Source organism: Zootoca vivipara, chromosome 7 (assembly GCF_963506605.1).
Source record: "Zootoca vivipara chromosome 7, rZooViv1.1, whole genome shotgun sequence".
In the NCBI taxonomy this organism is placed as follows: Eukaryota; Metazoa; Chordata; class Lepidosauria; order Squamata; family Lacertidae; genus Zootoca; species Zootoca vivipara.
Genome location: NC_083282.1, coordinates 88,037,217 through 88,065,067, shown reverse-complemented (window position 1 = coordinate 88,065,067; position 27,851 = coordinate 88,037,217). Strand labels below are relative to the sequence as shown.

The window sequence follows — 27,851 nt, the reverse complement described above, 5'->3', positions numbered from 1 at the left end:
TACCGAGGGCCTTCTGGCGGTTCCCTCGTTGCGAGAAGCCAAGTTGCAGGGAACCAGGCAGAGTGGCACCCGCCCTGTGGAACGCCCTCCCATCAGATGTCAAAGAGAAAAACAGCTACCAGATTTTTAGAAGACATCTGAAGGCAGCCCTGTGTAGGGAGGCTTTTAATGTTTAATAGATTATTTTATTTCATTTTTCTATTGGAAGCTGCCCAGAGTAGCTGGGGAAACCCAGCCAGATGGGCGGGGTATAAATAATATATTTATTATTATTATTATTATTATTATTATTATTATTATTATTATTGAACCCAGCCTCTTGGATAATGGTGTTGTGCCAAGTGAATCTCCACCCCCTTCTCTCCCTCTTCCTCATTCTCATCGTCTCCTCTATGGGTGCTGTCACGGTCCGGTCGGCGGGCGTCAGGACCAGAGGCAAGATGGTGGTGAAGAAGCAGGGTCGAAGGCAGAGGCGAAGGTCCACGGGGCACGAAGCAAGGCGAAGGCAAAGCGAGGGTCCAGGAACAAGAAGCAAGGCGAAGGTCCACGGGGCAAGAGCAAGGCGAAGGCGAAGCAAGGGTCCAAGGAGCAAGGAGCAAGGCGAAGGATCCAGGAACAAGAAGCAAGGCGAAGGTCCACGGGGCAGGAGCAAGGCGAAGGCAAGGCAGGGGTCCAAGAAGCACGGCAGCAACAAGGCAAGGGTCCAAGGAACAGGAGGCCAGATGCAACCAGGCAGGGATAGCGTTGCTGTGGCAAAGAGCTGAAGGGAAATGCTGGGCTTTTATCCCTCCCAGCTCCTGCCACCAGGTGCAGTGAGATCTCAAGTGGCCTCACCTGGGTGATTACTCCTTGCCTCTCCAGCACAAGCTGAGGACTTCACCTGTGTGGCCACGCCTTGCTTCTCCAGCACAAGTTGAGGCATGCCCCAGTCCTGCAAAGCACTACAGGCCCCAGAGCCTGACTCCTGCCCATACTCCTGACAGGTGCTGACAAGGGCCCTCTGTCTTTGAGCTCTTTGCTCTCCTACTTTCAAGGCTTGCCCGGTTCTGACAACCTATCAGATGGGTGTTGTTCTGGCTCTCCCATGATTTCCCAGCTTTTCCCCTCATCTGCCTCTGAGCTGCGACCTCCTGCAAACCCCTGTGTCTTTACTGCACTAGGCAAAGGCTGTTTGTTTTTCCTGAGCCTTTCAGATACAATTTTTACCTCGCTTACTGTTTTATGCTGTTTTTGTGATCGTCATCGCCTAGATTTAATTTTCAGTTGTTTTATTGTTTCATGTGAACCACCCTAGGAATGTAATTGAAGAGTGCTTTTAAAGAAACTTCTACCGGTAATAAGTAAATAATGCCCCCCCTCCTTTTATCCCTCTTTTCAAAATGCATTTTTCTACAATGCCAGTAGATGTCAGCATGTGACTGCAGATATAGGAAGTGAGCTCTAGGTAGCCGATAAAGTGTTTGCCTAAGGCCACATGGATTTGCAACCCGACTTTGTTGCTGGCTGCACCACTGAGCCCCAAACAGGATGAATTTCCTTCTACACAACTATCAAAAGTATGGGAGCATGCCTTCTTTTGCATCTGAACACTAAACACACACACACAGAGGAATTGCATTGGCCTTACGGCTGTCAATATCTTAGGAACACACACACACACACAAACCAAAAAACAAAACAAAAACCTTCCTTATATTGAATCAGGCAAATGTTCTGTTTAGCTGAGTTGGGTCTACACTTTCTTTCCCAGCCCTGCCTGGGAAGGGACTGACTAAATTCGGGACCTTCTGCAGGGCAAGCACCGACCTGCTCTGCCACTGAGCAATGAGCCCTTTCTCATGGCCAGCTGCCCATTCAAGATTTTAGCTTCACATTCTATTCCAGATAATTTGCTGGGGGGAAAAGGTTATTGGCTCCGCACCCTATGCCCATCAGACTATAGATCAATGCATCAGAGTCTCCGCCCCACCCCCAATAGACAGGATCTATCCCTAACTCGCCATAAAAAACTGCCATGGTTCTCCTCCATACCACCCAAAACCTGCTTTAGCTCCAGCCACTTAACCAGGAACTATTTTTAATGTTGACTATTTTTATTGCCATTGATGAAGCCCATATACTCCAACTGTGCATGGAAAGAAAGAAAGAAAGAGGGGAAGGAAGGAAGGAAGGAAGGAAGGAAGGAAGGAAGGAAGGAAGGAAGGAAGGAAGGAAGGAAGGAAGGAAGGAAGGAAGGAAGGAAGGAAGGAAGACCCATTTACCAGTCACAAAACGCATCAGCCACATTGGTTTCTGTTGATTATATCACTCCAATCTTGCTTTATCTGCAATGCCTCCTAGATTGTTTCCAGGTTTAGGTCAAAGTGCTCGTCCTTATCTATAAAGCCCTAAATCAGCTTTTTCCAGCCTGGTGCCTTTCAGGCATTTTGGACCACAACTCTCACCATTCATGACCATTGGCAGCACTGGCTGGGGCTGATGGGAGTTGTAGTCTAAAGACCCGGGGAAGGCACCAAGTTAGGAAAGGCTCTTCTTGGCCTATAGAAAGCAGGTGCTCTTCTGGTGCTTCCAAATGAGCCGGTGACCTTGACTATCTGAGAAAATTATCGGCTTATCTCTTGAGCCACACAGTTGTCCCTACCCTGCGTGTGCACATCCGCACATGCGGCATGCACATTCCACTCGTTATCTATGCGCTGTCATTTATTATGCCAGTGACAAAGAAGGGAGAGCAAGCCAGTCACTTTGTGTCTCACCTCACAGGAACAGGAGGTGATGGGGGAGGAAAGGGCACACAAGAGATTTTCTGCATCGAGACGAATTTGAAGCACACACCATAGATGCAAAATAAAATAATAGACTTGCAGAATTTGAAGGGAGTCATACCTGCTGGAAGCCACCCAGAGCGACTGGGGAAACCCAGTCAGATGAACTGGGTATAAATAATAAGAATTATTATTATTATTATTATTATTATTATTATTATTATTATTATTATTTAGTCCAACCCCCTGCAATGCAGGAATCGTTCGCCCACTGTTGGGCTTGAACGCACAACCCTGGGATTAAGAGTCTCATGCTCTACTACAGGGGTTGGCAAACTAAGGCCCATGGGCCACAAGCAGCCCACCGGGGTCGTTTAACCGGCCCACAAGCCACCCTCAAACCAAGCCGCCCACTTGGTGAGTCCCTGCGCGCTGCAATAAACCGGTGCAGTGTGGCGCGGGGACTCGCTTCCACAGCGCCGAAAATCGTGTCTGCACTATGATGACTTTTTTACAACCTCATTTCCCTGTATCATAATTTGATGAGCTTTCAGTAAAGATTAGATAAAATCTTACTTTCAAAGAGATTTGATTTTAAAAAAACCTCACGCACAAAATGATTTTAAAAAAATTTTTATCAGTTTTTTTACCATTTTTGAAGTCACTGTAAGCAGATATAAAATTGAACCCAAGCTTTAGAGTCACATATATACAACATTATATAGGGTCATCAAACACACAAGGAAGCTTTTTTTTTTAGCTGCAGTAACAGTATAGACGCTGCTAGAGGGCGATGTTTTGCTACCACTCCTGTAGGTTCTTTTCCCAGCATGTCCGGCAGGGTCTGCTGGCTGAGTTTGGAGGTCCCCAAAAGGGGCTTTTACCTTGCGCAGGTGTGACATTTGTATACCCTATGTTCCTAAGAACACTCCCCATTGTGGAATGTGGTGTCGTGTCCAAATTTGATACGAAATATACGTAGGATTGTTAATACAATTTTATGAAATGGTAAAACGGCATACAAAAAAATTAAAAACGGTTTATGTGTAACCTTGTTTAATATTTCAATGGAATATACCTCATTTTAGTCATTAATAGGCAAAAGTTCATCCATTTGTGCTACAGGAAATAATTTTTGAGGGGGGGAAATGAAAAAGTCATCACCACACGCTCACACGATCCGACCCATGGAGCGATCTCCACAGGAGGTAAACCTTGCCAACCCCTGCTCTGCCTACTGAGCTATCCAGCCTCACTTTCCCTCCCTGACAGGGAGGTCCATGCATTGGCTGACAGCATGTGACATCATTACTAAATCATGTGCCCTGGCTGCCTATCTACTACCAAGCCAGGTTCAAGGTCCTTGCATCAATTGACAAAGCCGTGAACAACTTGGCTCCAAGGAACCTCTGGGAGCCGCTGAACCCTTAAATCTCAGCTCAATCACTGAGATCATCTGCAGGAGCATCGCTGGCCATTCTGCCTGTTGACGGGGCTCGTATGACAGCGACAACAAACTGAGCTTTTAGTGCCATCAACCCAGTATTGTGGAAACTCTGCCAATAGAGGTTCAGCAGGTGTCTTCTGTGCCAAGTTCAAACACTTGTTCTTTTCTTTCAGGCTTATGCAGGCGATTAAGAACACATCTTTAGAAGGCATCTCAAGGCATCCCTGTTTAGGGAAGCTTTTAATGTTTGATAGATTTCTGTGTTTTAGTATTTTGTTGGAAGCCACCCAGAGTGGCTGGGGGAACCCGGCCAGATGGGCGGGGTATAAATAAATTATTATTATCATTATTATTATTATTATTATCTTTCCATAATAGTTCACTGATTTCTGGTTTTAACATTTTAGTATGGGTTTTATTGCATGGCTTCATGTATAACTCTTGTAAACCACTCTGATTTTTTTTAATGAACAGTGGTTTATAAATAAAATAGATAAAAAATAATGTTCAGGTACATTTATCAGAGGAAGCTCCGGCAATCTATTATTATCATTATTATCATTATTTTTAAAATTATACTTTTCAAGTTTATACATTTCACTAATTTTATACATTTCACTAATTTTACAATCATTTTGGCATTTCAAAACTTGACTTTCTTCCCCCTCTTTCTGCAGTTCCTTAAATTTATTTTTTAATATCTTCTGCATATCCAAATTAACTTAATTTGCTCATTTATTAATCTTCTTTTTAAAAACCCCTGCAGGTTGTTACAATAATCCAGCCAATGTTTGTTTACAATTTATCTGTAAATATTCAATAAACCATTTCCATTCTTTTATTTTTTAAAAAAGACTTTGTTATTTTGATTTCTTATTCTTTCGGTAAGTTTTGCCATTTCTGCATATTCCATAAGTTTTTTTGTATCCATTCTTCCTTTGCTGGGACTTCTGCTTCTTTCCTGCAATCTTGAAACGGGTTTTATAGCACTCAAGTGTTCAAAGCCAGTGATGAGCAGTGGGGTGGGAAGCAGGAAGCCCAGTGGTAGCTAAAATCGAAATCAATGATAAGTGGGTTGGACTAGATGACCCTCAGAGTCCCTTCCATTCTATGATTCCATATCCATTTCTTTGTTTGGGGCCATCTGCCTCCCTGCTGAGTACTGCAAGGGGGGGGGAACTGAGCCTAAGGAGGAGGAAGCTGACAGCCAGGGCCACCCCCTAGTCTAGTTTTAAGTAAGATAGCAGGTGGACGTATATTTCTAAGACCCACTTTATAGTTGTGATTCTAAGCTGTTCTAAACTTTCTTTAACATTGTGTTTTAATTGTTGTAACCCACCTTAGGGTGAGGAGGAGGAGGAGCTTTTAGGGCAACAAATTTCATCCAAATAGCACAACAGGTGTACCCAGTTTAAATATATGAACAGCCCTGTTCCCAATTTAAAAACAAAGATCCGAAGCCAAAGCTTTAAAGCTGCCAGCTACCGGTAAGATCCGTTCTCAAAAGAGCACCGACCCATTTTTAAAAGTACAGCTGAATTAGGAACTGCCATGGGATCTTGTAGGAATGACAGCTTGTACATAATTTGGCACAGATGATGCTCCCCCTAAACCAAATAGCAGTTCCATAAATAAATTGGCAGGTTATCCTAGCATTAAAAACTTTTAATAGCTGCAAGGACATACAAAACCCCTTTGGTGTAAAAGAAAACGAAAACCCTGTAAATCTGACATCAGGAATCACAAGAGAGAGAAAGGAGGAGGAGGAGGAGGAGGAGGGGGAGGAGGAGGAGGAGGAGGGGGAGGAGGAGGAGGAGGAGGAGGAGGAGGAGGAGGAGGAGGAGGAGGAGGAGGAGGAGGAGGAGGAGGAGGAGTTTGGATTTGATATCCCGCTTTATCACTACCCGAAGGAGTCTCAAAGCAGCTAACATTCTCCTTTCCCTTCCTCCCCCACAACAAACACTCTGTGAGGTGGGTGGGGCTGAGAGACTTCAAAGAAGTGTGACTAGCCCAAGGTCACCCAGCAGCTGCATGTGGAGGAGCAGAGACGCGAACCCGGCTCCCCAGATTACGATTCTACCGCTGTTAACCACTACACCACACTGGCTCTCCCAGGACATTCTATACAAGATCTCAAAAGTAGCTGTCTTATTACAAAAGCATTTCAGAAATTGACTGGAAAGAGAAGTTGCTGAATTGCAACTTATTGCCAAACTTAAAACCATGGAGAGACCTGGTCTGAATAGAGACATTAGATTCTTGTCTCATTATACATGATAAAGCTTTTTTTAGCCATCTCACCCCTTGCTTTTTTCCTGTAAGACCAATTGCAGTCGTTAACAGTCGTCAACAGGTTTACCACACCTATCAGCCAATCACCCATTCCCACCAGGGGCGTCGCAATGGGGGTGGGGGCAGGGCGCCCCGGGCTCCACTCTGCGGGAGGCAGCGCGGTGCCCCCTTGCCACCTCCACCGATGGCTGCCGCTACTGTGGCGGCGGCGCGACCGCCATCGCGGAGGCCCCGATGTTGCTGGCCTTGCCCCTCACTTCTTTGTGCTTCTTCCTACTCAGGCGGAGCAGCGAGGGGCGTCTCTGCTGACGCCGCTCCGCCTCCACCTGAGTAGGAAGAAGCACAAAGCACGCTACGGAGCGGGTTGCCAACGGCGCCGCTCTAGCATCGGGATCCTCGGATCCGGGCGCTGGAGCACCGCCCCCCTGCAACCCGCTCCATAGTGCGACGCGTGCATCGGGCATCACGGCGCATGCATTGTGACGCCCGGCGCATGCGTGTGACTGATGCCCCCCCTCCCTGGCATGGTGCCTTCGGGTTTGCCGCCCCGGGCAGCCAGAAGGCTAGTGACGCCGCTGATTCCCACCACCCTTCTGAGTAATACCCCTCCCCACCCTCTGACTATATATAAGGGTCTGGTGACTTCTGTTTCAGTGTATCTGAAGAAGTGTGTATGCACACAAAAGCTCATGCCAATGACAAACTTAGTTGGTCTCTAAAGTGCTACCGGAAGGAATTTTTTAATTTTGTTTCGACTACTGCAGACCAACACAGCTACCTACTTATAACAAAAACCCTGCAGTGTAGTTTGAATTTCCTAGGAAGCACAGGATCTGCGAGTGGTTCACAATATACTATGATGAAATACGACCCCCAATTATTGGAAGCTTTTACTTATCCCATAATTTGGGCATCCCAAACTTGCTTATGCTGGGAAAACTTTCCAAAAATTATTTAACTTCCCATAATTGATCTTCAGTCAATTGTGGTTACAATAGATTAAATCCTATAGGTTTGTTAAGGGTTGCTAGAAACTGCTGCTCTATGATGAGTGAACTACAGAGCCCAGAATTATCTAAGAGAAAGAAAATGCTTGGAAGGTACAGTGTGTACACAATCTTAGATAACAAATGCTTTGATCCAAGTCTAGAGCAGAAAATAGCAGTTATATCACCAGCATAAAGGAAGATACAATTATTTTCTATTTCCTAGTTTGGATAGGTGCCCCTCGGGAAGCGGGTGGATTCCTGAGGATGCCCCTACCTTGAAGTCTTAACGGGAAGCCCAATCGGAAAATGAAATCACCCTCCCAAGTAGTATTTGTCATTCCCTGCAGACAAGGCCAGGCCCTACACAATAAAGCGGTCATTTCAGACAACAGTTGCTGGGAGGGACAGTGGCGTGTTGGAGGAGTCGTAGTGAGATGGAAAACAGAGTTGTGTGTGCCATGCTATTTGCCTTCAGTGGGGGTCAAGTCTGGCTGAGCTTTGTGCAGAAGGGTGTCATCCTGTGCTTTGTCTCAAGCAGCAAAATGTCTTGGGTTGGCCCTGCCTGAGGAATGTGGCTTGGCTCACTTACTTGAGTCATGCGGAGCAATTTGCTCCATGAGCATTGCAGTGCGACGCGCTTGCTCTCCGAGTACACAGAAGCAAAGGAGGACGCCACAAGCCATCCAACCGAACAAAGTTATATGGTGACCCAGTTTGCGTCTTGGTGGACCTCTCAAAAAGCTGCTGCATGGATGGTCTCGGAATTGTGCTAAATGTTTTCTCAGCCCCTTCTAAATCTGTGTTACCGTTGATTCTCTGTTACGGCCACAAATGTCACACTTTTCCAAAGAAGGTAAAACTGTCAAATTGCATCGAGGCAGCTAAGAGCCGACTGACTTTGCAAAGGTCTGTTTCAATTTAGATCTCAGTGAAAGCCAGGAGTCAACAAAAAGGCATGAATTAAATGGGAGCAGACAAGGCCCTTGCTTCAGAAGTTCCTCTCCAACAGCCAACCACCATCACTAAGCCTCTCCGAAATCGAGATGATCTTGCCAGCTATCCAGCATTCCTCACTTCCAGCTCCTTCATACATATCATGAAGATAAAGTTAGAAAAAGACTTTTCATTATGAATTTCCCCAAACTCTCATGTTTCTTATATATATATATATATATATATATATATATATATATATATATATATATACACATACATACATACAGTTTTACAGTACACAATTGAAATAAAACAATCATTCCCTGAATCCTTAGACTTCCTTCCACCCCTCCATGGTTTCCAGTATCAAACTTTTTCTGCTGCATCATATATTTTCTTTATTTTTCTGGAAATAATCCATTTTCACCTACGTTTTTAATACATTACAAGCATTACTCAAATCCTGCCAAGGTTTTTAATTGTTAACAGTGTTCTCTTAAGTAAATTGTAATTTCCCCAATTCCTTATTAAAGCTTCTATCTTCCTGGTTTCTGACTTTCCCGATCATTTTCGCCATTTCAGCATAGTTCGTCATCTTCATCAACCATTTGTCTCTGGTAGGGACTTCAATTTCTTTCCATCTCTGGGCCAGTAGCATCTGTGCTGCTGTCATCGCAAACATAAATAATCGTTTCTCCTCCTTTAGTATCTCTGCATCTAAAATTCCTAATAGAAAAGTTTCTGGGAGGAGACTCTTGAGAAGGCATCCCCAAACTTCGGCCCTCCAGATGTTTTGGACTACAATTCCCATCATCCCTGACCACTGGTCCTGTTAGCTAGGGATCATGGGAGTTGTAGGCCAAAACATCTGGAGGGCCACAGTTTGAGGGTGCCCGCTCTTGAGAGTCCCATGGACTGCAAGAAGATCAAACCTATCCATTCTGAAGGAAATCAGCCCTGAGTGCTCACTGGAAGGACAGATCCTGAAGCTGAGGCTCCAATACTTTGGCCGCCTCATGAGAAGAGAAGACTCCCTGGAAAATACCTTGATGTTGGGAAAGATGGAGGGCACAAAGAGAAGGGAACAACAGAGGATGAGGTGGTTGGACAGTGTTCTCAAAGCTACTAACATGAGTCTGACCAAACTATGGGAGGCAGTGGAAGACAGGAGTGCCTGGTGTGCTCTGGTCCATGGTGTCACGAAGAGTCAGACATGACTAAACAACTAAACAACAACAAAAAATCATTTCCCTTGCAATTCTTCAAGATAGAGCAGAATCCACTGGGAAGTTATCCATTTCAACCACAATGCATTTCAATGGGCTGCATAGAAGAACCTCTTGCCCTCCTTGTCTTTCTTTTGATGTCAGCTACCAAGGGAGGTCATGCTTTTCCAACCCAGTCACAAGTGTTACAGGAAACCTTCCAGGGTGACTCTTACCTTTGTACAGTAGGCTACATTCTAATGGCACACCTTTCTATTCTCCATCCAGTGCTGGAGGGCAGGATGAGAGGAGTACCCTACCAGGAAAGACTGTGCTCGTGCACCCATGATGTAGATTCTATAAAACACATTGTGCTGCACTGTGGGAAGTTTGAGCAAGCTAGGGCTGAAGTGATTTCACCCCTGCTAGCCTTGCTCCCAGGAAAATCAGAGGATTTCTATATCAGGTATCTATTGGAAGACCGGTCAAATGCCAAAACACTAGCAGTGGCAAAGTTTTTATCGGTGGTAACAAGAACTAATGTTTCCTACTCCGAATTTGAGTAAGATGTCTGAGTGGTTTGAGGGCGGGGTGTCCCAGCTGTGTATCGCTTGGTAACGAATTGATGGGTCTATGGACCGTAATAAAGATTGTTGTTCTATTCTCCATCCAGAGAAGAAAGAGTCATGATCAGACATTTCAAAAACATTCAAGGACCAATCAGGGCCAATAAGAGGCATGGCTACGGGGAGACCTGAGGACCAGGCAGAGGTCTGAAACTTGGCAAATGCCAACATTGTCCCCTTGTTCAGTCAGTGTCTGAAACTTGGCAAATGCCAACATTGTCCCCTTGTTTTCTGAACACAGCCACAAAATAGACCCTTAACCAGGCATCCCCAAACTTCGGCCCTCCAGATGTTTTGGACTACAGTTCCCATCATCCCTGACCACTGGTCCTGTTAGCTAGGGATGATGGGAGTTGTAGGCCAAAACATCTGGAGGGCCGCAGTTTGGGGATGCCTGCCCTTAACCAAACCAGCTTTGGAGCCAGCATAGCAAGACATCTTCCTTCGACTGCAATAGATGAGGAAGTCATCATTACAAAACACCTGCCCTCTGTCCCCACCTAGACTGCAGTGAGTTGAAAGGGCTTAGGAAGTGTGGTAGCTTTGCCACAGGAAACCACTACAAATCCAGGATGCAGAAGCTAGACTGGTGACTGGGGGTGGCCGCCAGGATCATATAACACCGGTCCTGAAAGACCTACATTGGCTCCCAGTATGTTTCCGAGCCCAATTCAAAGTGTTGGTGCTGACCTTTAAAACCCTAAGCAGCTTCGGCCCTGTTTACCTGAAGAATTGTCTCCTCTCCCATCATTCATCCCGGACACTGAGGTCTGAGGGTCTTCTGGTGGTTCCCTCATTGTGAGAAGTGAAGTTACAGGGAACTAAACAGAGGGCCTTTTCAGTAGTGGCACTCACCTTGTGGAACACCCTCCCATAGATATCAAGGAGATAAATACCTATGCAACCATTAGAAGACATCTGAAGACAGCTCTGTACTGGGAGGTTTTTAATGTTTGATGCTTTGTTATGTTTTTATGTGTGTGGGAAGCTGCCCAGAATTATTATTGTTGTTGTTGTTGTTGGGATATTGACAAGCTGGAAGTGTGCAAAGGAGAGGAACCAAAATGATTAAGGATTTGAAAACCAAGCCTTTTGAGGAATGTTTGAGAGAGTTGGCTATGATTAGTTTGGATAAGACAGAGATTAAAGCCATCTTCAAATATCTAAAGGGCTGTCACATGGAAGAGAGAGCAAGTTTGTTTTCTCCTGCTCTGGAGGGAAGGACTCGAACCAATGGCTTCAAGTTACAAGAAAGGAGATAACGACTAAACATCAGGAAGGACTTTCTGACAGTAAGAACAGTTTGATAATGGAAGGATTTCCCTCAGGAGGTTGTGGACTTTCCTTCCTTGGAGGTTTTTAAGCAGAGAAGTTGGGTGGCCATCTGTCATGGATGCTTTAGTGAGATTCCTGCATTGCAAGGGGTTGGACTAGATGACTTTTGGGGTCCCTTCCAATTCCACTGTTCTGTTATTCATATTCCCATACTAGTTTACCTAAAAAGAGATCATGGGTTCACTGACCAGGCCAGTAAAATGCTACCTGGGCTTGTAATTCTAATTAAGCTGTAGGGTATTTAAAGAAATACAGTAAGAAGAAAAAAAGCTCAGGGAAGCTCTTGGCTGCAGGTAGAAATTCTCCACCTAGACAGGGTGGTCCCTGCTTAGCGCAAGGAAGGCTAGCCTTCAGTTTCTGGGATGCGGCTAAATGGCACTCCTCCTTGACCAGGCACTTTTGCCTTCTCTTTTCCTGATGATTTTAAAATGCCATTAATTAAGCAGATCGCTCTGATTGGACGGCTGCTGAGTCCCAGCGGGCCCCTCGCTGCCATATAATGGGCAACTTGGGCAATGATTAATATCCCGCCCCCGGTCAGGGCACCGCGCGGTGCCAGCTGGCTCCGGAACGAGCGAGCGCATCCAACAGGACCAGCCTTTCTCTCTGTTAGGAGAAGGGACAGTAGAAAGCGCGACGAGCCGCCGCCGCCGCCCCAAGCTAGGCAGAGAAGTGGGGAGGCGAAGCGGAGAGAGACACCCCACTCCCGCAGCAACCACCCAAACACTCCGGGTTGGATCCAAGAGGGAATCGGACGAAGCGAGAGCGCCGCGAACCCCCCGGCTCCGGATCCCAGACGGAAGGAAGGAAGAGGAAAGCGCGCGTCCGGAGCGCAGGAGCGGTGCGCACAGCTTACAAAGGCGGTCAACACCCGATCCCGGGAGAAGACCTCAGCACCTACACGATCCTCGAGTGGGGCACAAACCAGCCCGGGAAGGGGCGTGCAGGACTCTCCCCGCCCCGAGGTGAGGCACGGAAAAGCGAAGGGGGCGCACGTCTTCTTCGCCCATCCCGGCGCAAGAGCGCACGCCCTGGGGTCCCCGAAGAGGGCCGCGGGGCTCGGAGCGGAGCAAAGCGGGCACCCTCCTGCTCTTCTTCTTTGCGCAAAGGGGCGCACGCAGCTTCCCTCTGGTCCCGGCCGGCTCGGCGCTGTGGAGAGAGCTCCGTCAGGCGCCGCTGCCGATGAGCGTGGCCCCGGGCGCGCAGCTCTTCGCCGGCTCTGCGGAGCTGCCGGAGAAAGCCATGGCCGAACTCAAGTCCTTGGGCGGAGAGTCGTACCTGGCTCTGGCGCAGAGCTACAATCAGACGGCGTTCGCCTACGGCGCCGTGCGAGGCGGCGAGGCCGGGCGCGGGTACCCCGGCGGCGCGGGCGGCCTGGACTTCCATGCTGCGCAGTTGGGGAAGTCGGCGGAGAGCAGCGGAGAGCAGAGCTGCGACGATGAGGACGCCTTCGACGGCGCCAAGGAGGGCAGCCCGGCGTTTGAGCGCGACGGCAAGCTGAAGGCGCCCGGTGCCCTCGGGGGGACCAAGAAGCCCAAGGAGCAGCGCTCGCTGCGCCTCAGCATCAACGCCCGCGAGCGGCGGAGGATGCACGACCTGAACGACGCCCTGGACGGCCTGCGCTCCGTTATCCCTTACGCGCACAGCCCGTCGGTGCGCAAGCTCTCCAAAATCGCCACGCTCCTCCTGGCCAAAAACTACATCCTGATGCAGGCGCAGGCCCTCGAGGAGATGCGGCGCCTCGTGGCCTACCTCAACCAAGGCCAGACGCTCAGCACGCCCATCCCGGCCGCGCTGGCCCCCTTCGGACAGTCGGCCGCCGTCTACCCTTTCACGGGCGCTGCTTTGACCAGCTGCCCCGAGAAATGCACTGCCTTCCCCGGGGCCACCTCTGGCCTTTGCAAACACTGCAACGAAAAACCTTGATGTAGCCGTTTGACCTTAGAACAAACTCCAAAAAAAAAACCCACCCGACTTCCCTTTTCTCTCCACCAACCCTGCCTTCTTGCCATCAGTTAAGTTGCTTTTTTTTTTTTTTTTTGCTTTCAGTTGCTTTCCCTGCTTCTTTTGCTTTCCATCGTCTCCCCTGTGAAAATAATCCGGATTCTCCTTCCTTAACTCTCCATGCACACACGCAAACCATGGTTTAATCATTTCACCTTCTTCCCTGAAACTCTCTGTAGATTCCCCCCCCCCTTCCTCTCTCAGATCTGTCATGGATTAATTTTGTGCATAACTTTTTATTACTACTACTACAATTATTATTATTCTCGTTTTGAGGCTGCCTTAAGCCAGGCTTTGAAATATGTCTCTATACCTAGAGTAAAAGAGAAGGGGAGGTTTTGGAAAGGAAACTGCAGTGAGAGTCTCTCTGGAATGAACCGACTTGTGTACAAACTATGCAATGTTTACAGAATGCAAAAGTTACTAAAAATGGAAAATATCCTCCAGATATCATTGGCAGTATCTGTACAATCAAACAATCAAATGACACCTGGTCTTTCTATTTTTTCATTTTCATTTTGGGTGCTGCTTGTGAAATTCAAGAACGCTTCTTAATGGGTTGGTCAACTTGTTTATACACACACACATATTTTTAAGCATTGAACCCATTCTTGGACTTTTGACTACAGTCTTTCTATTGTACGCTGTTGCCTGCTCTCTCTCTCTCTCTCTCTCTCTCTCTCTCTCTCTGCCTGTTTCTGAGCTTTGGCAGGGCCACTTTTCAAAGTCGGCCGCACGTCTTGGTAAACAAGGAAACTAAAAATTCATTGAGCTTATTTATATGTATTTATAATAAATAAAAAGGACATCAACTAACTTGGGTTCTGTCCTAAATCTCTCATAAGGTCAGTTTGCTAAGCAAACCAATCCTAAAAAGAGACATTGATGGCACTGAACTGAGTAAATTTTGCATCCTCTTCCTAAATACCGAGGGCATAAACTGGCCAGATTTAAGCCCTCTTGTTGATTTCAGTGGGATACAATTAAAACGAAGAGTTGATTATTCCACTGAAAATGAAGAAAATTATACCTGTGCATGCTTACGCTCAAGTAAATCCCATTGAACTGTGGAGGACTGGCCGTCTCATGAGTGAACAGTCATGTAAAATTGTGTGATTGCATAAATTTGGGTTGTGCCCATAGGAAGCAAATTTTTTTCCTGGTAGTTGGTAGTAGGTTTTCCTGATTTTAAGTGAAGTTTTATTGCAAGAAAAAGATATTTTGAATTGGAGTGGGGCAGATTGGGGTGTAATGGGACTGAGAATTCTTAACACCCTGCTCCTTTGCATGGGAAGGGTCCATAGGTCCTTGGCAGCACACCTGCTATGCATGTAGAAGTTTCCAGGTTCAATTCCCAGCTTCACCAGGTAGGGCAGGGAGAGATCTCTGCCCAAAATCCTGAAGAGCTTCTGCCAACCAGTGTAGAGACAAAATTGAACTAGATGGACTCGGTAAAAGACAGCTTTCTATGTTCTTACTCAGCAGTAAATCCTACTGAAGTTTTTAGGTAATGTGCTTATCTTAGCTCTGCACCCTTATTCAGAAACGTTGCACTGAAATCTATGGATCATCCTTCTAAGTAAGTATGTTTAACACTTGAGTACTGTATATATATATTTAAAAATCTCTTTCTCTCTGCATTCAAGATCTTTAATCTTCCACAGCTGTATAATCTACAAACCTCAGAAATCCAACGTAAGTACATTTGTGTGACCTTTGTCCATTGGAAATCAACAGTCATTGGACTTTGGGTCAAGTTGTGTCCGAGTGAGAAGCGCATTGAACTTGATAGATTCACAGTTGACCAGCAAGTTCTTCCTCCTGGAAGCTGCAGGGTTGTTGTTGTTTAGTCGTTTAGTCGTGTCCGACTCTTCGTGACCCCATGGACCATAGCACGCCAGGCACTCCTGTCTTCCACTGCCTCCCACAGTTTGGTCAAACTCATGTTCGTAGCTAAGCTGCAGGGTACGTGGAGGAAAAGGGAGATGGATTTGGATTTTAAGGAGATGAAAACCAGCAAGGTGCCATCCGACGTCTTGAGTACGATCCAGTGGTCTACAGGAGGGAAGGCAGGAAAAGATTATGCAGTTCCATGGAAAGAGCAAGCATTGCACAGCTAAGCGTGCGCCATCAGCTGTGCAAAACAGGTTTTTGCGCATGGGAACCAATGATCTTGTTACAGTGCACATTGCTGGGAAGGCTACATCTCCTTGCAGCTCTGTTGTATCTGCCATTTGTTTAACCAACAGTCATGAATGAAGCCTGTAGATTGGGCTGCTTACCTAGATACACTGCCCAGCCTACAGTTGCAGTCTTGTGCACACAAACTTGTGCTGAATTCAGTGAATCTTTCTCCCAGACTTGCAGCCTCAGACTCGATCTAGTTCATTTAAAGGGACGGGCTCCCTAATCAATAGAGCTCAAGGCTGCTGCCAACTGTATAATTTTGTTCCTTTACTTGAAATACCATAGTTCTCATTGAAGTCAGGAGGACTTCGGATTGGCTAATATCTTGGTTTTGAATGGTTCCTTGGACTTTAGGCACATGAGAAATGGCATGTATTTAATGGGTAGTCGATTCAGCCCATTAAAGACTGCTATGATTAGCATGTACTTAAATGAGCTGAAATAGTTGGTGCACCCAAGAGTCTTGTCTTTGGTCTGTCAGGTCTTAAGACGTGGCTGGTTTGTGGATCGTTGTGTTACCGCCTTTCTAGTATTTGCCTCATTGATAAGTGATGTCAAGGGAACTTTTGGGTGGGGGGGGGAACTAATGCCTGGGTTTGGAGGGATTTTCTGGTGTTCCCAATGCAGTCATCATAAATACGCACTCTGCGATTTGCGTTCAGATACGAGAAATCTCACCATTCAATGTCAGAGCAGCCGCACAAATTGGTACAATGGAAGCCTCGGGGGCTCGATCTGTCCAGGGCTATTTAAGTTAGAGGTGGGGGGTGTAAGTATTTAAGGTTATTAAACCAATTTCCTGGGCTGTCGCAAATGTTATGCTAATGCAAAAGGGACTCGCAGTGCCTCCAAACCTGCTTGTCTCAAGCATTTAATTTTAATTAATACACTTTTTTCCCCAGAAGCCCTTTTTTTAAACCTCATGTGTTTGCAAAAAAAAGAGGAATATGTGATTAACCCTCATTCAGAAAGACATATGGTTTCAAATTGGTTCTTCTCATTTCCATTTTAATTTCTTCATTTTATTCTTCAGAAGCCTAGTTTATCTACATTCTGCCCCACAAAGGCTATATTAAAACAACAAAAAATGGTGGGGTTTTTTTGGGGGGGCAATATCAGATACGTCCATAAAAGAAAGGACGCAAGAGAAAGGGAAAGAAAAGACAGCCCTCATTTTCAATATTGCAGGCTGCTGAGATGCCAGAAACATTTGTGTGTGTGTTTTAAATAGAGGTTTAATTTAGGAGTGAATCATGATGTTCAGATAAACGTTTATTAATTCTGGCACAGAGCCCTAGAAACTAGAGTTAACTGGGATTATTTAAATGCAGAATGTTATTAATTGTTCAACTTTCACTCTCCCAACCCCCTCCCCACAAAAGAACTGCAGAATATAAAGTATTTAAAGAGCCTGATTTTTAAAAAGAAACAAGCTCTTCTTCTTTTTCAAATCAGCGACTTCTATTAATAACAATGGGATTTATAATTGCTCTCTTTTTAGATAATAATGACTGAAAAGCTTCGATTCTCCTACAATGGCCAGCTTATGAAAAAAATCTCCCATGTTGTTAAAAGAAGTGCTGTCTGCAGCAGAGGTAAAATGGGGTTTTACCATTACATTATTGCAAGCAGAAATGTTCATTAAGTCATATGCTACTGTGGTCTGGTGGATGGTGGGATCCAGGCAAAGTTGATCCCATTGCATTCAGCTGAAGTAGTTAGGCGAACCCCTAGCATTTCTCTCAGTGAAATGAATGGGACTTAAATGTGCTTATCTTTGCAGGTGGACTTCGCCTGCCCCAAATTTTCAGAGAGGGGGGAAAGCCTCACATAAGTTGACACGTCAGTCTTTCAACATGAAACCATTTCCCACAAGCAGACCCATGTTCTATGAGAGAACCGTGGTGAGATCTTGGAAGGGAGAATTGGTGGGTGAGCGAGGGTTCCTCCATTTTCTCAATGTTCTCTAATGAATACCTGTTCTCCGATCTCTTTCTTGATTTTTACCCAGCCAGCCAGGCTCCAAAACAACTGGGGTGGAAGCAGTGAGGGACTGTGGGTGTGCTTGCAAGGGGTAAATCAGAAGCTCTGGGATTTAATCGCTCTCCTTTCCCACCTACCAGTTCTCCTCCCAAGCCCACATTTATCTTGGCAAATGTTTTGGGAACCCACTGCTTGCTCAGAGATAATGTCCTCCTGCTCATAGCTGACAAGTTCTCCCTTTTTTAAGGGAAATTCCCTTATGCTGAATAGGCTTCCTCGCGAGAAAAGGGAAAACTTGACAGCTATGCTCCTGCTCTGAGGCTGCAGCTTTCAAATTGCTCTCACTCTGGAAAAGTCCCACAGACCTTGCAAGCTTGCCCATGTCTGCTCCGAAGTGAGCCCCGTTGAATTCAGTGCGGTTTGCAGCTGCTAGTCACTTTGTGCATTTTTTTCAGTGGAAAGAGCTGTTTTTAGTAACAGTAAAATGAACAGTAAAATCAGTCTCAGCAAAGTCTGAATGAAACAATGGTTTGGGTTTCAGCGAACAATTAAACCAGGCCGACGCTGTGAGCTGGTTTTATTTGTATAAATATATATCTGTAACTTGATTAGAATATGAAATGTATTACTGAATATATTGGCAAGATTTGTGTGTGTCTCTGTATGTATAGATATGCATTATGTTGTTTGCCCCTCATGTGGTAAATATCAACATTCACATGCGAATGTGGATAATCCCAAACAAATTTTCTGAATGCCCCAAAATACATACATATATCCCTACTTTTTTGGACATGAACCACTGAAAGTGAATTATCACTAGGTAATTCCCTCAATGCAAGAAGCAAAGCTACAGGTAACCAGGCAGAGGGCCTTCTCGGTAGTGGCGCCCGCCCTGTGGAACGCCCTTCCATCGGAGGTCAAGGAGATAAAAAACTACCTGACATTTAGAAAACGCCTAAAGGCAGCCCTGTTTAGGGAAGTTTTTAATCTGTGGTATTTTAATGTATTTTGGTATTTGTTGGAAGCTGTCCAGAGTGGCGTGGGGTATTATTATTAATAATAATAATAATAATAATAATAATAATAATAATGGATGACTGTCCACATTCACTGGTATATTGCTTTGTTTTTTGGACATTTGCATAATTCATATGGCAGAGACTAACATATAGTCTTCTTGTTCTCCGTGCTTCAGTCTAATAATAACAATAACAATAATAATAATTTATTATTTATACCCCACCCATCTGGCTTCCAACATAACATTAAAATACAGTATCTGCAATCTTCATTTAGACATCAATTGCCGCAACAAACATAGAAGGAGGTTTGGGGTGTAACTCCAACTACAGATAGCTGAAATTGGGACTGTGCTGGATGTGGGGCCCTCAATTTTTTGACAGAGCTCTCTTTTAAATAAGGCTGCAGCCCTATATCTCGGGAGTGTAAGAACTGTTGAATGTGGTGGGCGGGCAGGTGACTTTCTTCCAAATGAACATTCATAAGATCGGGCTTAGATTATGTTTGGGTTTAAGGTAGTCAACTTTTACTAATGCATTATTGGAAATGCCTCTGTGTCTGGCATTGGGGGCCTCCCATCATCCCCAAATAATATTATCATTAAAATTTATATTCCTCACAAAGGAACCCAAGGTGGCCCAGAAATGATAAAACATCCGAAAACAATTCCAATGCAGATGATGCAGACATGGGGCCTGTTGGAGAAGGGCCAGGCTGGGAGGAAGCCGCGGCTTCCACATCCCTGAACTCCATGGTTGTGCTTTGCACTGCTCTGTTAGCACAGGAAATAGGTACGCCGTGGTGTATTTAAACAAAACAGGCGAGTTTTTCTGCTATCACACTATACAGGCCACGCTTTATCAAGTGAGGATGTAAAGGGAGGTAAATTTTAAGCATATACCGTATTGGCCTGAATATAAGCAGCATCTTTCCCCCCCAAATTCTGACCTTGATAACTTAAAAGTGCAGCTTAAATTTTCAACCTGACAAAAATTGGCTTGTACTGTACAATACCGCTGCTGAAACAGACACACTGTAAAACAGAACCAAAGAATGTTTTATTGCCGATTTGCGAGCTTGAGACTGTTGTGCAATTCATTCTAATGTCATCTATCACTTTCCCTGTATTTTACAATGCAGTATTGATTTTTTTATTTGCATTTACAGTAGTACGAACAGGTGTTTAACCCACTTGAGAGTCCTCTCTAGGACCCGCAGGATTTTCTTCTACATTTGCCATTTACGGGTGTGCCTGTGGAATTTTAAGGGATTGTCTTCTCTCCCCCCCCACCCCCAATTTTAAAGGTTCGGCATATTTGCGGGTGCGGCTTATATTTGGGTCAATACGGTAATGCGGTACTAGAGGGCAGCTGATAGGGAGTTGGCCTCCTTGTCTGATTGAGCTACTGTTCATTTTGACAATCCCTTGGTCAAGATCCAAAGAGATGACAATTGTTTATAGGGCTCCCCCCCTTCTTTTAACCTGCTGTTCTCCATAGGGTTCCAGAGTAGATTGCAATAATTTTTGAAAATGCAATTTTAAAATAAGTTACAATGATTTTCAGAATGCTGTAGGGTGGTTTTTTTTGGGGGGGGGGGACAGATTTGCACATCTGGTAGGATTTTTAATCCCTCCCTGGCCTGTTGCAAACTGGGTTTGTTTGTTTGCTTGTTTGCTTGCTTGCCATTAGTAAGGAGGACTTGGTAATTTAGAAACAAGAGACCAAAGCACCCCACATTTCCTAAATTTATAGAATAAGTTTTATAGTCTACTGCTTCTAGGCTTTTCTTTTTCTATTCTGGGTAGAGAACGGATTAAAAGAAGGCGTTTTTTAACACTTAAAAATTAACGTTGGGAAATCTGCAACCAGTTATTGCTTAGTTAGGTATGTTTGCAGCACCAGAATAACGGCATGTTTTGTGATGGTGTAATGGCTCTTTTTTCGGTCTTTTTCACTTGTGCAGTACATCTTAGCATCAGGCCAAAAGAGACTGCTTCCGATGCCCAGTTCAGAGTTTTCGCTTGCGTCCTGATTCCGAACACACTTGCTTCGAAGTAGGTCCCACTGAATTCAGTGGAGCTCCCTGCCAAGCAAGTTTTTGGGGGGACCACAAGCTTTTGAAAGGTACCGCATTTTGAAATGCGGTACACAGATGCCTAGCATTGGAAGACTCAAGCAGTGGATGGGCTTCTTCAAATACTAGCTTCCAAATCAGCAGGGTTGTCTCTGTGGACTCATATTGAAAGCAGTGTCCGCAGATCTATTCAGAAGTAAGGAATCCCCTGTGCCTGCAGTTTCTTTATGTCATGTATCATACTTAGCCAGAAGAAATGAAACTTTTGTTTAAATCATTCATTAGTGGTCAGACAGCTGGTTAGTAGGAGCTTTGTGCAAATAATTTCTGTATTATTGATCCCAGAGAACATGAACTACAAATTAGTAAGATGGCCTTTCTTACCTGCCTTCTGCTGGTAAAGGAATGTGCAAGCTTCTGAATTACACAGAACTCTTCCTTAGCCTGAGGAAGAGTTCTGTGTGCCTATACCTCTTTAGCACCAGGATCTGCGCCAAGCTATTTAGAATGGTTCAGCTGAGTTATATTTAATTGTGACAGGCAGAAGTACTCAAAACTTTTTGAAAGGCCTGGATCTAGAAGGCCCTGGTCTTTATTTCGTTCCATTTTCTTGCTAAGCCAATAGCATATTTTGGCTTAACTTTGAACCTTCTGTCTGTGGCTTTTGAAGCTCCTGTATGGATGCTGTACTTGTTAGGGAAGGTTTTGATGTGTTCTAAGGCCATGACACTAAGAATGCTTCCTGTGGAAATGGGTCGCAGTGATACAAAAGACATGAGTTCATGAGGTTCCCATTGTCTGCAAACACAAAGATCAGCGTATGACTCAGTGTGGATACAAACCTTTGACTTGTTAACAACTGGCTGCACATTTGTTAAACCCATTTGCACTTTGGAGCCTTCTAAGCTGGAATCACTGTGTTTAGACAGGAAGAGTAGGCTCATATCTCCCCATCTCATAAACGATACTGTAGAGCAGTGCTCCCCAACCTTTTTATCTCCGCGGACCAGTCAACGTTTGATAATTTTACTGCGGCCCGCTGAGGGGGGGGGGACGTTTATTGTTTATATTTTATTTAGATTGTTTTGATTTAATAATTTTAATTTAATTGTATTTAATTATCCTTAGGCGGCCCGGTACCAATTGATCCACGGACCGCTACCGGTCCGTGGCCCGGGGGTTGAGGACCACTGCTGTAGAGGTGCAGAAAAGGACGACTGAAATGATAAGAGGGATGGATGCAATGTACTAGGATAAAAAACTAAAAGGTTTTTTTGGGGGGGGGTCTTTTCAATTAGGAAAAGAAGGGGACGGTAGATTTTTGTACTGTAGAATGATGCACATTATAGAAAAAGTGCATCAAAGTAAGTTTCCCTACTTCTCAATAATTCTAGAACTTTGGGTCAGCCAAAACATGGATTGGCAGTAGATTCCTGGTGGACAAAAAATAAATTAATTAAAATCATGGCAGTGTAATTAATTGTTGCCACCATGTGTTGATGAAGGCCACTCAGATGGCTTTAATCATAAAATAATAGAGTTGCAAGGGAGGGTCTTCTAGTCCAACCTGCTGCAATGCAGGAATCCTGCCCTCAGCTGTGCCTGGCTGAGCTTGAACCACCAACCTTCTGGTTAATAGCTAGACACACTGACCATAGCTGCCAAGTTATCCCTTTTTTACAGGGATTTTCCCTTATGCTGAATAGGCTTCCTCGCGAGAAAAGGGAAAACTTGGCAGCTATGACACTGACCTATTGAGCCACTGAGACTGTTAAAAGGGGATTGGGAAAAATTATGGAAGGAGGCGCAGTCTATAGGAGCTGAGGAAGTTGCCGAGTCAGGTCACTGGTCCACCTAGCTCAATATTCTCCACGCTGAGTGGCAGTGGCTCTCCGGGATTTAAAGCAGGGCACGCCTTCCATTTCTTCCTAGAGATAACAGGGATTGAACCTGGACCTTTCTGTATGCAAAGCAGACACTCTCCCGTGGAGCTATAGCCCTTCCCCCATCAGTGGCTACTACTAGTCATGATGGTTAAATGGAACCTCCCGTTTCAGTGGCAATGTGACACTAAACAGCAGTTGCTGGGGTACAATAGCAGGAGAGGTCTAATGCCTTCATGCCCTGCTTGGGGGCTCCCATCAGCGTCAGGCTACCCACTAGAGAAAATGAGATGGTGTGCAAGGTGGTAGACCTTGGGTTTGATGCAATATGGCTTTTCTTATGCGTTTAAGTCAATTATAGCCAGCGATTTCAGTTAGTTCAGGATGATGCTAGGCTAGAACACCCTTCAGTGCATGCATTTTTGCATGCCATTGTCACAGATGCGCTAACTGGATTTTCCAGGTTGCACCTACAAAGATTCTGTTTCATGCCTTCCCTGTTACATGAGGCTTGCAAATAGTCACTGGCCTGTAGCAAGTAAGTCTTGCTTTCAGATGTGGTGTTGTTCCTTTTCTAGTTATATGAGAATGAACTATAGGCAAGCCAGAACTGGGTTGGTGGGCTAGCAAGAATTGATGCGGTCAAGGTTTCTTGAGAGCCAGTGTGGTGTAGTGGTTAAGAGCGGTGGACTCGTAATCTGGTGAACTGGGTTCGATTCCCTGCTCCTCCACATGCAGCTGCTGGGTGACCTTGGGCTAGTCACACTTCTCTGAAGTCTCTCAGCCTCACTCACCTCACAGAGTGTTTGTTGCGGGAGAGGAAGGGAAAGGAGATTGTTGGCTGCTTTGAGACTCCTTAGGATAGTGATAAAGCGGGACATCAAATCCAAACTCCTCCTCCTCCTCCTCTTCTTTCGGCAATGATATTTTATATAGCGGTTGGTTGGCTGGTTGCTGAAAGTGGTAGGTTGCATAGCTTGTATCACTTAAAAATGCAAATAAGAATTACCTAACAGGTAAGAAATAAAATTATAAAAGCAAATGGGTCTATTACCAATTCTTAAGAAAATAGAGTTGCCATGTTCCCCAAAATTAAAACATTTTTTGCCTTTTCTTTTCTTTTATTTTATTTTTAATCTTCCAATTTGCCATACGTCTGGGTTTTCCTGGACATGTTGCTGATTCAGCAAAAATCTGTACGGACACCATTTCGTTGCCCGATTCCCGGATGTATGGCAGTCCTAAAAAGGCAAAAGCAAATAAACCTACCGTACCTGGCAATTGAACCATCCAGAAAGTACAAGGATCCAGAAATTTAACATCAGATACTTGCTTTCTGCTGCCTGCCTCCTCTAGTCTTAAATTAATTTATTTGAAGAAAGTACTAGGGAAATCAAAGATGAAGAATTTGGGAGAGGTGGAAGCAAATCAGTTCCCTTCTCTCAACCCCTCAAAAATTACAAGACTGTCTGGGTTTAAAAACAAAACAAAACAAAAACTTTTAAGTGTTTATTTCTGTTGTTCCTTATTCAGGTGGTTTGCACAGTGTAAAGATAGTTTATTTTTGCTAGGTAAAATGAGTGCTTTTGATGTCATCTTACAGGTATGACATACAGGAATTCTGACTGTTGCATACATTGTAAATTTTCAGGGGGGTGGGGGGGAATCAGGGGGTGGATGACCCAGAATGAATTTACTTCAATGAGCTTTTAAATTCCACAATCAACATGGTTAACTCATGTTGTTGGTTTGAAATTGATTTGTCTATTAACAATTGCTTTCCCTTTCAATTTAATTTTGTGGGGGGGAGGGGGGAAGCCCACTGAATTCCTCCCTTAAAATAGATAGCAGTTACTCAGTAATCGCATATTGAGAACTTTAATAAACTGCCACCGTTGAATAGCTTTAGGAAGATAAGCAAAGGAATAGATGAAATTGTTTAGTAACTACTGCTGGTGAAAGATTTAATCAGGTAGACAAAGAAGAACCTTAAAAGAAAAATAATAACGCAAAAGGGAGTGGGGGGGGTTGTACTTTGGATTTGTAATATGATTCAAGCCTGCAAATCTTTTTCGATGCAATTTTTGGCAGCTAATGAGATTAAAGGAAATTCATAATCATAGATGTGGATGGAGGAACTGGTTTCAGAGGATCCCTTGACTGACCTGCTTTTTTTTGTAACAGATTTGAGCTAGCTAGGTTCTGCTGCTGCTTCTTTGAAAGAAGATATATGTGTACTCCTTAACTGCCACAATCTGCTTCTCAGACAGAAAAAAAGTGTCAGTGTGTGTAGATCTAAACTTGTTTAAAAGCACCCTTGGAATAAGGAGAACACACACACACACACACCCCGTTCGGAACTATAGGCCTTTTAGGACTTGTGGGTTCACCCAGTGCTTTTTGCCTTTAAAAAAATGTTTAGAGGTACTCTCATTTTCCTACTCATATTGAAATACTGCCCCTCAATGAGGCCAAACTTAGATTCACAACATGTTTAGGGCTATGCGTACCCCCAGGGGGGGAAAGCACTGGGTTCACCTACATCGAAGGAATCACAAATTATTGTGACAAAGGTAGTTAAAATGAAGCAAAGTGTGTCATGGTGGAAGGGACTTTAAAAAGTGCTTTCAGTAGTATGTCACTCTTTAAGGAGGGATTTCTATAATTCCTCACCAAACTCCAGTTCTCAGTACTGTTCTGGTTAAACAGGTATAAAATGAGATAAGAGAAAGGTATAAAATTTAAAATTTTGTAGTGCAATATCAGGGTGTTTGGGGGTCCGATAACATTTTGGGTACTCAGAAGCAATTTGTTACCTTTATGTCATTTAGGGGAGGTGGGACGTGTTTTTATCCTTGGTTCATTATTTCTGGAAGCAGTTAGAAGACCATGCATGATGTGTGTTGAAGGAGCAAGACTTCGCCTTCTAAGATTACTGCTGTGTTCTCTGTGTGGGTGCACCTTAGAAGGTGGTTCAGAAGGTGGTGGGAGGGCATTCCACACAGCGGGTGCCACTACCGAGAAGGCCCTCTGCCTGGTTCCCTGTAACTTGGCTTCTCGCAGCGAGGGAACTGCCAGAAGGCCCTCGGCGCTGGACCTCAGAGTTTGTGCAATGCTCTCTCCAAGGAGGTTTGGCTGTCTCCTTCCCTACATATATTTAGGCACCAGGTGAAAATGTTTCTCTATAACTAGACCTTTGGGTGATTGAATATTCTATAGCCTTTTAAATCATAGCTGCCAAGTTTTCCCTTTTCTCGCGAGGAAGCCTATTCAGCATAAGGGAAAATCCCTGTAAAAAAGGGATAACTTGGCAGCTATGTTTTAAATGTGCTTGTGGGAGGAAGGTTATTGGTTTGTTCTTGTTCTTGCTTTATTATGTATGTTATGCTCTCATTTTCTATTTTTATGCTGTGATCTTCGTATGAAGGGCAGTATACAAATTGTAGTAGTAGTAACTAGTCTCATTCAGCCCATTAAGAAAACGGGCGCTAGAGGTGCGACGGGGCCACTGCCTTCCCTCCCTTTCTGCGCTCGGCTGCGGGGCGCGCCGGGAACGCAATTAAACAAAGCGCTCTCCCGTCGTGTCCCGCGGCCAAGCGCAGAGAGGGAGGGAAGGCCGCGGCCCCACCGCTCCTCCCATGGGCCAGGTAGGGTTGTCAGGAGGAGGAGGCGGTGGACCAAGATGGCGGCATCGGGCTCCGAGGCCGCGGCCCGCGGCGGGGGGAGCCGGACTGGGCTCCCGCCGCCGCAGCCCCGGAGCCCGATGCCGCCATCTTGGTCTGCCGCCGCAGGGGAACGGGAGGCAGAGGGTTGAGGGGGGGAAGAGAGAGCGTGTGTATACGTCCCGCCTCTTCGCCCAGTCCCTGTGTCCATGGGGCACATGCGCATTAGCACGGACACAGGGACACAGGGACTGGACACAGAGACACAGGGACTTTATTATATAGGATGATAATAATAATAATATAATAATAATAATAATAATAATAATAATAATAATAATAATAATAATAATAATATAGAGGAGGGAGAAAGGTTGTTTTCTGCTGCTCCAGAGAAGCGGACACGGAGCAACGGATTCAAACTACAAGAAAGAAAATTCCACCTAAACATTAGGAAGAACTTCCTGACAGTAAGAGCTGTTCGGCAGTGGAATTTGCTGCCAAGGAGTGTGGTGGAGTCTCCTTCTTTGGAGGTCTTTAAGCAGAGGCTTGACAGCCATCTGTCAGGAATGCTTTGATGGTGTTTCCTGCTTGGCAGGGGGTTGGACTGGATGGCCCTTGTGGTCTCTTCCAACTCTATGATTCTATGATTCTATGATTCTAATAATATAAATAAATAGATAAATAAATACTGGAGATTCCCCAGTACAAAATGCAGTATGCAATGATGCCCATGCCACAGGATCTGGACATCGTTGCATGCGCTGTCGTGTTGGCAGGGCGCAAATTGTACCTCTTGGAAGTGGCTTTCAGTCGTGCACACTGGAGCATGCAGGCACATGAGAAACTTGCACTCAAGCCCCAGGGCACACAAGACCTTTGGGGACAGCTGGGTATATATATTTAAAGCTTGCATGGGCTGCTGCACTGGAGCTCCCCCAGGAGGACAGGTCGTGCTCTTAAAGCACCAACCAATTAAATCAATGGGAACTTCCAGCCTTCTACCTACTTGATTTCAGTTTTGGCCCAGTTTTAATTTTTGCCAGTCTGTGGCACACGATTAGAATTCCACCTTCCCCACTGCCTGCTTCCAGGACAGTTCTAGTTGTGAGTTAAATCGAAATGAAAGATACCAAGAACTCTGGCCAGAAATTTCGATGTAGGGAATAAAACCTACTCATGAGTTGCAGTCAAATAAAGGTATGTGTTCTAGTGAGAATAACAGATTTAAAGAGAACACACAAAAAAAGCTTCAAGTTCACAGGAGCATATGTAGCTTCAAATAGGTGTTGCACCTTAGAATTCACAAAATGTGTGTATATATATAATGGTACATTACAATGAAAAGACACAAAAGATATCAATAAACAATAACAAAAGATATCAATAAACAATAACCAAAATGGTCAAAGGCCTGGAAACGATGCCTTATGAGGAA

General features: G+C 44.9%; 1 protein-coding gene across 1 annotated transcript; it reads left to right on the top strand.

Moving 5' to 3' along the window:
- Nucleotides 1–12,837: 12,837 nt before the first annotated feature.
- Nucleotides 12,838–13,521, top strand: BHLHE23 (basic helix-loop-helix family member e23). The gene has a single exon (XM_035124160.2). It carries the CDS (start codon nt 12,838–12,840, stop codon nt 13,519–13,521), a length of 684 nt encoding a protein of 227 aa, XP_034980051.1.
- The last annotated feature ends 14,330 nt before the right edge of the window (nt 13,522–27,851 follow it).

What these genes read in the sequence shown, in the direction of transcription:
- BHLHE23 (XM_035124160.2), top strand. Translation starts at nt 12,838, where the DNA reads ATGGCCGAACTCAAGTCCTTGGGCGGAGAGTCGTACCTGGCTCTGGCG.